General features: G+C 40.4%; 1 protein-coding gene across 1 annotated transcript; it reads left to right on the top strand.

Moving 5' to 3' along the window:
- The first annotated feature begins 1,290 nt into the window (after positions 1-1,290).
- Positions 1,291-3,441, top strand: LOC146697049 (uncharacterized). Its single transcript, XM_085475502.1, has 4 exons — positions 1,291-1,429; positions 2,043-2,172; positions 2,391-2,524; positions 2,597-3,441. The coding sequence occupies exons 1-4, from the start codon at positions 1,427-1,429 to the stop codon at positions 3,371-3,373; spliced, it is 1,044 nt and encodes a 347-aa protein (XP_085331628.1). The 5' UTR covers positions 1,291-1,426; the 3' UTR covers positions 3,374-3,441.
- The last annotated feature ends 7,371 nt before the right edge of the window (positions 3,442-10,812 follow it).

Here is a 10,812-nt window from a genome sequence, read left to right as displayed (position 1 = left end):
TCCGACGGAAGACCCTAAAAGATGACACACAAGTTTAAAGACTTATTCTACAGGTGAAGATTTACACCGTCGGTACGCCTGAGGATGTTTTATCCAGAATGTAGCGTGCAGTCCCAAAAGCATCCACACACATACTTGTATGAGGTCTCTTTATATGAAATATTTGGAGCTCCGTCTTCCCTATAATAGCCTGACTCCTGCAGGCGGAGGCTTCTTCGTGCCATCACTGTAAAATGGCAGAAAGACAGAAAATGATCAGTGATTCACTCTTTAAACACAAGATGCATTCATCACTATGTAAAATCAAAACTTATTATTAAAAGCTGTTTACTTTCTCTACTTAGAATCATTCAATATATTTAACATCCTAAGACCTGGCCTCCACATATGTGCACACAACACATTTTGGGTTGTCTAGACCAAAATGCAAAATTTTGCTCTACAAGGGGCTGATATCCACTTATGAGGACATTATACTGCCATTGAGATTTAAAGTGAATGTCCTCATATGTGGATCTCATTTTTCTCAGAAACAAAAATCAGGTCGAAACAAACAAAAAAAAGTAATTCTTTGTTTTTACAGCCCAAATAACAAAGAGAAATTAAAAAGGCATGCCATGAAAGAGTTCAGGTCTTAGGAGGTAAAACAAATCTTTGCATCTCTGCTGCAATAAGTCTTTAAAGCAATGTGCACCAAGCTCATACCTTTAGGGATCAGGTGTTCACCTGTCTCTGGCTGATCTTTAGTGGATCAGTGTATGCTTGTCGTTTTTTCTCTCTCTCGCTGCAATCACAGGTATCTGAGTATGCTGAGTATGCTGAATGCTGCAAACACGAAGGTTTACTAATAAATTTATTTTTTTTCAAATCCAATAACATTCTGTCTGACGCAGTTGCCATGGAAGCACGTGTAAACACTGTCAGCAGAGTTGCTATAATTCGTCATTTTTTCACATCACCTGTCACCCGCAACTTTTTCCCGACCGCATCTTAAAAAAATGCACAAAATAAAAAAAAACAGCTTAATAAAATAAATAAATAAATAAATAAAGCTTGACTAATACTATACTGCAGTTTTACACTCACCGGGCATTTTATTAAGTACACCTTACTAGTACTGGGTTGGGCCTACTGTTGCCTCCAGAGCCAGCTTAAATCTTTGTGGCACAGATTCAACAAGGAGCTGGGTACCTTCCTCTGAGATTTTGATCACACACAGCTCCTGCAGATTTGTCGGCTGAACATCCATGATGTGAATCTCCTGTTCCAGGACATCCTCCTGGAGTTGGACCTGGTGGCTGTGGCGGCCATGTGTGTACAGTGAACTCATTTTCGCTGCCAGTTTGAGATTATTTGAGCTTTGTGACATGCTATGTTATCCTCCTGGAAGCAGAAGATGGGTACACTGTGGTCATAAAAGCTGGACATGGTGAGCAACAATACTCAAGTAGCCTGTTGAAATTCTGTTCAGTTGGCACTAAGAGTCCCAAATTAAACTTTGCTCCACCCAAACCCGCAAAATGTAGCGTCAGTTTCTTTTCTTAGCTGACAGGAGTGACACCCAGTGTGGATTTCTTCTGCTGTAGTCCATCTGCTAAAAGCTTCAACATGTTGTCCATTCGCAGATGCTCTTCTGCATAATTTAGGTGGGATGAGTGGTTGTTTGAGTGGTTCTTGCCTTCCTGTCAGCTGAAAACTCAAAAGTCTGGCCAGACTACTTTGACCTCTGGCATCAAGACATTTTCACCCAGAGAAATTCTCTGTAAAAGCATGTTTGTGTGGCTAAAGTCCCAACAACCATGTCACATTCAAAGTCACTTAAATCATGTTTTTTCTCCATTCTGATGCTCGCGTTGAACTTCAGCGGGTTGTCTTGGTCATGTCTACATGCACAAATGCACTGGGGTGCTGGCATGTCATTGGCTTATTATAGACTCACATTAATGAGCAGTTGAGCATGTATACCATTAACATGGTCAGGCAGTGTACGTTATTGTCAGGCTTTATACGGCGGTGGCTTATATTCATCCTCTCTGTTTCAGGGTTCAACGATTCCGCTCTATTTGGGAGCCGATCTCCTCTCAAAGACTGATGTGCGTACAGAAAACCATCCAAGACACCATGCCAAGTTTGCCAAGAAAGGCCTTGCAACAAAAATAACTTTTTCCTCAGGTAAAATACAGACATACCAGTGGAAGTTAAACATTAACTACACCTGTGCCTCTAAAACCACGGGGTGGGTGTAGACAATCAAATGAAATAAATATGACTAGGGGGAAATAAACATAGACAAGCTCATGCTATCGCATTGATATGCACCTTATTTTTAGGTAAAAGTCACCCACCAGGACAGACACATTGTCACACTGATCCCCCTGATTGTGTTCAAGCTTTCAGGTTTCACGGCTTGAAGGTACCCTCTGCAAATAACAGCCTGTGGTTCTACAGCATTCAGGGACTTTTTCGAGTAGCCTTTGAGTTGTACAGTAAGCAAGATCAGCTTGCTGTGCTGGAGAATTTCCAGGTAAACATCATGTATACGTGATAATTTTATTTTTCTGTCACAATGCATGTTTTAATCACATCTGTCCCCTAGGATGTCTGGAAAGCACAGATCAGTGACAGCCCTCTGGAAGTGAGTTACAGCCTCAGCGTGCAGCTGGACCCTTCAGGGTCGCTCAGCCAGCGTGACTCACAATCAAAGGGTGTAATATCACAGCCTCCTTATTTCCAGGCTGACAAGGACGTGGTAGATGTTAGTAGCATGGACACTGCTGACACATCAGCAGATCATGATTATTGTTCTCTTCCCAAGCAGAGCTTACAATCTGAGCAAAGAGAAGTAGTAATATCCACAGTGAGACAAAAATTGCACCGCTTGGATGAACAGTTCTCCTCGGAGCCTCGAAGCTGCTCAGAGCAGCTGGAGACGGTCTTGCTGCTTTTGGAGAACATTGATCGCTACATAAATGGGAGACTTGAAGAAAAAGATGCGACGGAGATTGTGCTGGCTCTGCTAAAGGCCAAAGACTGGGGCCCAGTGTATTCAAGCAGCCTGCTCACTTGTATAGGACGTTGGCTTGGCCAGCAGTTTCATGCAGCCAACAGCAGCATCAGCCAGAAGGTGGAGGGCTTTAAACTTCAGCACATTGAGCGCATCAGCGACCTGCCACCTGCTGAGGAACTAGCCACAGAGCTGTTCCCTGAAGCGATGCGGACGCTGCTGCTTCACTGGATGGGCTTAAGTGAGGACTTCAGCCTTGAAAAGAGACGCAGCGAATACCCAATCCTGCTCCTCATCCTCGAGTTTGCCAACCACAACCTCATCACTGGCGTAGCTCATGTGTTGTACTCCAGTCTTATATGCAGGTAAAAGTGTCAACATAAGACCTGTTTTTCAATGGAACAACGTTTTATATTCAAATAAAGGTTTATTTTGTGCGTGTGTGTACATTACTATACATATGACTCCTCTTAGGTTGGGTAAGGTTCAGTATTAGCAAAAACATTTGTTACACAGTACCCTGAAAAAATCTCCAGATTCTCATTTCTTACTTTTGCTAGGAAAAGAGATATGGGTGGAGATTGATCAAAACACACTATCTAATATAGAAAGAACAGTGGCTGAGATCCAAACAAGCTTAAAGTCAGTATCTGGTTGTGACCACCTTTATTGGTGTTTCATTGTGTTTTTACTGTCTAGGTATGTTTTTGCTGCATTGACAGTGTGCTTGGGGTCACTGTTATGCTAAAAAAATAAAACCTCTGACCATCAGATATTTCCAGGTGGTATTGACTGGTGGATCAAAATCTGACTGTACTTTTCTGGGTTCACAGTTCAATCAGTTTTGATTAAATCTCTGGCACCACTGGCTGAAATGCAGCTCTATGACAGAGCCTCCACCATGTTTTACACACAGTAGCAGAAGATACAGTTGTACCTCTCTTCTGAACTTGTCTGTATATCGTGACGATGATTTGAACCAAAAATGTAAAATATGGATTCATCTCTCCATCAGACCTGTTGTCACTGATTTTCAGGTACTGTTTATCTGCTGTGGGCTAGTTTTGGGGTTTTTAGGTCCTCCACTTGTCCAGTTTCTTCTGATTTATTTTATTGATACAATGCACACTATCCTGAGATATGCCAGGTTCATGGCTAAAGGTTCTTTGGGAATCACCTTGGTGGTGTAAACATTATTTTTACACCACCACGTTATGATCCAACCATATCACATAAAAGGAAATGCTGCGACGTGTTCTAAAACTTTTTTAAGACACAAAATTTATTTATTTGAAACACATTAAAAAGTACAAAAGAACATTTGAAACACATTTACTCCTCCCCACTCATCTCTGTGCAGGACAATTTACAGGAATTGTCCTGCAGGGGCCAGCAGTTCCCTGGAGGCCCAGGTAAATATTCCTGAGGAAAGAAAATTAATTATTACGCTGCCCAGAGTTCATAAATGTAAACTTTTTCTCCATGTTATATCACTTTAAATCTTGCTGTGCAAACTATGTCATTCTTACTTGGATTACTCTTCTACTGGCCCTGGAGGGGTCCACCCACTGCATACATTTGCGCACAGAGTTCTCTGTCCATGAGGAAACCCCGCTTTGGATCATGGCTCCTGAATTCACACAAATCACAGACAAATTATTTGTTTTCTTTGTGTACATTCATGTATAAATGATGATGAGACAGATGAAGATGGCGATCTTTACCTTGAGATTCAAAAATTGGCTGAGTGTCTGCTGTTTCTGCTTCTTTCTTGCTGTTTATGGAAATTGTGCAGCTCACAATTCCTAAGAGACACGAAGTAGAGAGGTTAGGGGTGGATGTGGGGACAAATGGTCCAGGTTTTACTTGTGTGTTAGGAAGGATTGTCTGACAGAAAGTTCTGACTCACTCACCAAAAGTCAGAAGGGGCAGCATCAAGAAAGTGATGATGTGCTTTAAAAGTCTTGTTTTGTCTGCAAAGAGAGAACCACAGGGGAGTTTACAGTCTGATAACAGAATCTTCTTCTCTCATTCTAAATGATGTTAAAATTGAGTAGTGGTCCTTACTTTGCTGTATGCGAGGGTTCATAAAGGGACCTCGTCTCCTATGTTTTCTCCGACGGAAGACCCTAAAAGATGACACACAAGTTTAAAGACTTATTCTACAGGTGAAGATTTACACCGTCGGTACGCCTGAGGATGTTTTATCCAGAATGTAGCGTGCAGTCCCAAAAGCATCCACACACATACTTGTATGAGGTCTCTTTATATGAAATATTTGGAGCTCCGTCTTCCCTATAATAGCCTGACTCCTGCAGGCGGAGGCTTCTTCGTGCCATCACTGTAAAATGGCAGAAAGACAGAAAATGATCAGTGATTCACTCTTTAAACACAAGATGCATTCATCACTATGTAAAATCAAAACTTATTATTAAAAGCTGTTTACTTTCTCTACTTAGAATCATTCAATATATTTAACATCCTAAGACCTGGCCTCCACATATGTGCACACAACACATTTTGGGTTGTCTAGACCAAAATGCAAAATTTTGCTCTACAAGGGGCTGATATCCACTTATGAGGACATTATACTGCCATTGAGATTTAAAGTGAATGTCCTCATATGTGGATCTCATTTTTCTCAGAAACAAAAATCAGGTCGAAACAAACAAAAAAAAGTAATTCTTTGTTTTTACAGCCCAAATAACAAAGAGAAATTAAAAAGGCATGCCATGAAAGAGTTCAGGTCTTAGGAGGTAAAACAAATCTTTGCATCTCTGCTGCAATAAGTCTTTAAAGCAATGTGCACCAAGCTCATACCTTTAGGGATCAGGTGTTCACCTGTCTCTGGCTGATCTTTAGTGGATCAGTGTATGCTTGTCGTTTTTTCTCTCTCTCGCTGCAATCACAGGTATCTGAGTATGCTGAGTATGCTGAATGCTGCAAACACGAAGGTTTACTAATAAATTTATTTTTTTTCAAATCCAATAACATTCTGTCTGACGCAGTTGCCATGGAAGCACGTGTAAACACTGTCAGCAGAGTTGCTATAATTCGTCATTTTTTCACATCACCTGTCACCCGCAACTTTTTCCCGACCGCATCTTAAAAAAATGCACAAAATAAAAAAAAAACCAGCTTAATAAAATAAATAAATAAATAAATAAAGCTTGACTAATACTATACTGCAGTTTTATACTCACCGGGCATTTTATTAAGTACACCTTACTAGTACTGGGTTGGGCCTACTGTTGCCTCCAGAGCCAGCTTAATCTTTGTGGCACAGATTCAACAAGGAGCTGGGTACCTTCCTCTGAGATTTTGATCACACAAAGCTCCTGCAGATTTGTCGGCTGAACATCCATGATGTGAATCTCCTGTTCCAGGACATCCTCCTGGAGTTGGACCTGGTGGCTGTGGCGGCCATGTGTGTATACAGTTCATAAATGTAAACTTTTTCTCCATGTTATATCACTTTAAATCTTGCTGTGCAAACTATGTCATTCTTACTTGGATTACTCTCCTCTTGGCCCTGGTGGGGTCCACCCAGTGCATAAATTTGCACAACCACCACTTTGCAGAGTTCTCTCTAGGCAAGTATGTCCACGAGGAGACGTCGCTTAGGATCATGACTCCTGAATTCACACAAATCACAGACAAATTATTTGTGTTCTTTGTGTACATTCATGTATAAATGATGAAACAGATGAAGATCCTTACCTTGAGATTCTGAGGTGAAATTTGGCAGAGTGTCTGCCACAGGATGAACCTCTGTCATCTGTTGCCTCAGAGACGTACGTTACTAATTGTTTGCTTTTGGTGAAAATTGTGTAGCTCACAATTCCTGGGAGACACAAAGTAGAGAGGTTAGGGGTGGATGTGAGTACAAATGGGCCAGTTTTACTTGTGTGTTAGAAAGGACTGTCTGACAGTATAGAATCAGAAGGTTCTGAGTCACTCACCAAAAGTCAGAATAGGCAGCATCAAGAAAGTGATGATGTGCTTTAAAAATCTTGTTTTGTCTGCAAAGAGAGAACCACAGGTGAGTTTACAGTTTGATAACAGAATCTTCTTCTTCCATTTTAAATAATGTTAAAATTGAGTAGTGGTCCTTACTTTGCTGTGTGTGAGGGTTCATAAAGGGGTCTTGTCTCCTGTATTTTCTCTGACAGAAGACCCTAAAAGATGACACACAAGTTTAAAGACTTATTCTACAGGTGAAGATTTACATTGTCGGTACCAAGCAGGGCCGTGCAGAGAGGTTTAAAGGGGCGGGTGCTTAAAGCTAAAAAGGGGCACATTGAGCCAGGCTGAATAACAACAACACACATTCATCAAGAATCTAATATGGGCAACAAGGCAAAGCAAACGTAGCCGATGTTTTACCTGATGGGTACAATGTTGCTGTTGAGGGGTTGCTGTGGATAGTGCTGGAGGGCAGGGCTGTGTTGATCTGAGACTGTAGACATTAAAAAGTCCATAGGAGAGATGGTAGCTGATTAAACAAGTGTCATGAGATAATAACTAAATGCAAAGATTGGTGACAGCGCTTAGGCTCTGCCTGTGAATCACTCTTTGCTTCTCTTCTTCCTTCCATCCCATCTTTTCATATATCACTCTCCACTTGCTGTCTATCTGAGAACAAGGCACAACTTGCTATTGCAATAAACTATAATTTAATTATCCACACCTAACAACTCTTGCACTTAATCTATAATAAAATGATGAGAGAAAAATGTTATAGCACTGCCTTTAGTAGCCTCACACAGCTCCTACTGTTTCCTCCTCATGTCCTTACCAGCCATGTCTGGACAATGTTATATCATGAGTAATAATTTAAAATAATCCATATACATAAAACACACACACGCACGCACACACAGTGACATTTTAGACCTTCTTCAGAATACTGTATATACTATGGGCATCATGGTGCTGATCCAGAATCCTTACATTATTATTTATTACTAGAGCTACAATAATAAAGCAATGAGGAGGGGGAAGTAATAAATATGAAATAATGTCATTATGATGATTCCATTTGTTTCACTATCCACTCTGTGCAGGGGCAAAGCTTATTACATTTTTAAACTGTAGAGATACAATCATTTTACTGCTGTAAAATCCAACTTTTGTCTTATTTAAAATATAAATCTAATATAATCTGCTTCTTAATGTATGTTCTTTAAAATACAGCGTGTGTTTTTTAATATATTATAATTATAATAATTATTATGTGGACATGCATATTAGATCGTTTTTTAGTGAAATATAATCCCTCCAGAAAGGCAGGAAAAGCCCGGAAACTTACTTTAAAACTAAATATGTTCTAAATACTTTAAAACTAAATATGTTCCCTAAAACGGTGACAGAGCTACAGACCCATGACAGCCAGGTAGCCAGCAGCTGTGACCAGCACTACTTGTGCAGTTAATAAAAGGACAGGTAATGTTTGTCGCGCTGTTGCACAGCACGCTCGTTTGTTTCAGTTCGTCAGTTGCAACAAGACAGCTTACCAACGTGTACGTAATAAGCTAATACTCCTGGGTGCTATACACTACAGTGTACGCTGTACACCTACTTACTGGTTTTGTGGCATCAGTCTGTGTCTCTGAGTTAACTTGTGTTTCTCCTACAGCTCCGGACCGCAAAAAATGCGCGTGCTCTTTGTGAGCTCGTTCCCGGCTCGTAACCAGCGCGTTCTGCCGTCAAGGGCGATCATTGGTTAAATGTGATCATGTGACTGATGCAAGCCAGATCCTTTTATTTAGCAAAACTGTGATTAATAGTTAAATATTATTGTTGAGGGGCACTCAACAAAAGGGCACTTTGGGCACCCATCAGGAAAGGGGCGGGTGCTCAAGCCCCTCTAGCCCCCCCTCTGCACGTGCCTGGTACCAAGGTTATTACCGTTAACGAAATAACGAAAACTAGAAGTGAAAAAACATTTTCATTAACGGAAATAAAAATAAAAAGGAGACTTTGTGAAAAAAGGAAAACTAACTAAAACCGTAATGAATGTTCACAAAACTAACTAAAATTAACTAAATTTATAACGAAAATAGTCTAGGGTGAAAATGAAGTTTAGTTTCCAGGTTTTTTCTTGCTGTGTCTCATTATGCCAGCAGGTGGCAAGTACGTTGCTCCAATTTGGGATTACTTTGAATATGACTGTGTTTTAGATAAAAGCAAGTGTCTTGTAGTGGAAAGAGACAAAATCTGGGGGATATTTCTAAAGGGAAAAAAATCCCACAAACCTTAAAGTGCACTTGAAAAGCTTGCACCTTGAGAAGGTAAGGGAGCACGCCCAACCCTCATCCCCAGAAACAGAAGCTAACCCCAGGCAAGGCAGCGTGATGCATCCCGAGACAACGCCACAAAAAACATTAATGCAGTGCTTCCAGCGGCGACCCCATGGCTACTGGTTGGTCAATTCACAGGAACATCACAAGCGAGAGGAAGCATTGACGAATATGTTTATTGGGACTGGGATATCTACACAACTATGTGAGCCAATTGGCTTCAAAAGGTTTAGCAATTCGTTGGAACCAAAATTCAGAACACCCAGTGCTGCAAGAGTTAATAGCCAAGATGGATATAGCAAGCTAAGCTGTGTTTATCTACACTACCTGCTTTGCAGATGCTGTGGTAATTGTGTCTACTAAATTTTTCTTAATTACAAAGCCATATATATTTTATAGTTGTCTGGTATCAATGGCTGTTCATACACACACACACACACACACACACACACACACACACACACATATATATATATATATATATATATATATATAGTTGTTTTTTTTTTTTAAAGAACCCATAGGTGGAAATGTGGGTTGTCGGTCTTTGCGTGTTAGCTTTGCGACAGACTGGGGACCTGTCCAAAGTGTGGTAGCTGGTAGTGATGGGTCGTTCGCGAACGAAATGGCTTAGGTTTTGTTTTTAACTAGAGACCTTGGAGTTGTAATTTTTTTATTTGTCCACCGAGTGGCGCCCTTGCTTCACATTTGACCTCTGCTCGAAAACAGCGGGCTGCAGAACTGAACTGCGGGAAAGGAAGTCTGATTTCCGGCTTGCATCACCGGCTATGCCCGCTGATCGGGCGAGACCAATCCACCCTCTCACCGACGTGAGAGGGTGGATTTTTTTTTTTCAATCAACAGGAAATGACGTATTTGTTGTCACGTGGTATGGATGTGTCTGCTGGAGAAAGGAGTCCCACGCAACATGCCCCGGTTCTTCGTCGCAACTTACCCCGGGAAGAGGCACTAATTTCGGCCTAGAGGACCAGCATTGACCGCCTGGAGACTATTTTCGGTTCCGGAAATTTTTTTTTAAAGTAGATCGAAATTAATTTTGGTGCCGATCTTTGGACCATCTAAAGGCCTAATTATATTAACTATCAAATATTACTTCAAATGTTTTTTTTGGAAAATATTTAGTTTTTTAGGTTTTTTTTTAGTTTTTTTGTAATACAACTGGGATTTAAAGGGTTAAAACAACGAAAATATAATTAAAACTTTATATGAATATTTCAGGGAGAAGTAGTTTTAAAAGACTGACCAATTTAAAGTGAAAAAAAAAATTTAATATTTAATATTTTTATTGCACTTTTGGGGAATTTGCATTTTTCATGGATTTTTTTAATGTGCTCCTGCAAAAAAATAATGGCAGGTCAAAATTCATTTTGGTGCCAATCTTTTGTCCATCTGAAGGCCTAATTATAATAACAATCAAATATTACTTCAAATGGTTTTTTTTGAAAATATTTAGTTTTTTTGTTTTTTGGGGCTAAAAAAACAGGG

The sequence above is a fragment of the Copadichromis virginalis genome, linkage group LG12 (assembly GCF_057382275.1).
Source record: "Copadichromis virginalis isolate Kocher_CV1m ecotype Utaka linkage group LG12, C_Virginalis_male_GT1.1, whole genome shotgun sequence".
Classification (NCBI taxonomy): Eukaryota; Metazoa; Chordata; class Actinopteri; order Cichliformes; family Cichlidae; genus Copadichromis; species Copadichromis virginalis.
This window is presented reverse-complemented; position numbering and strand designations above follow the sequence as displayed.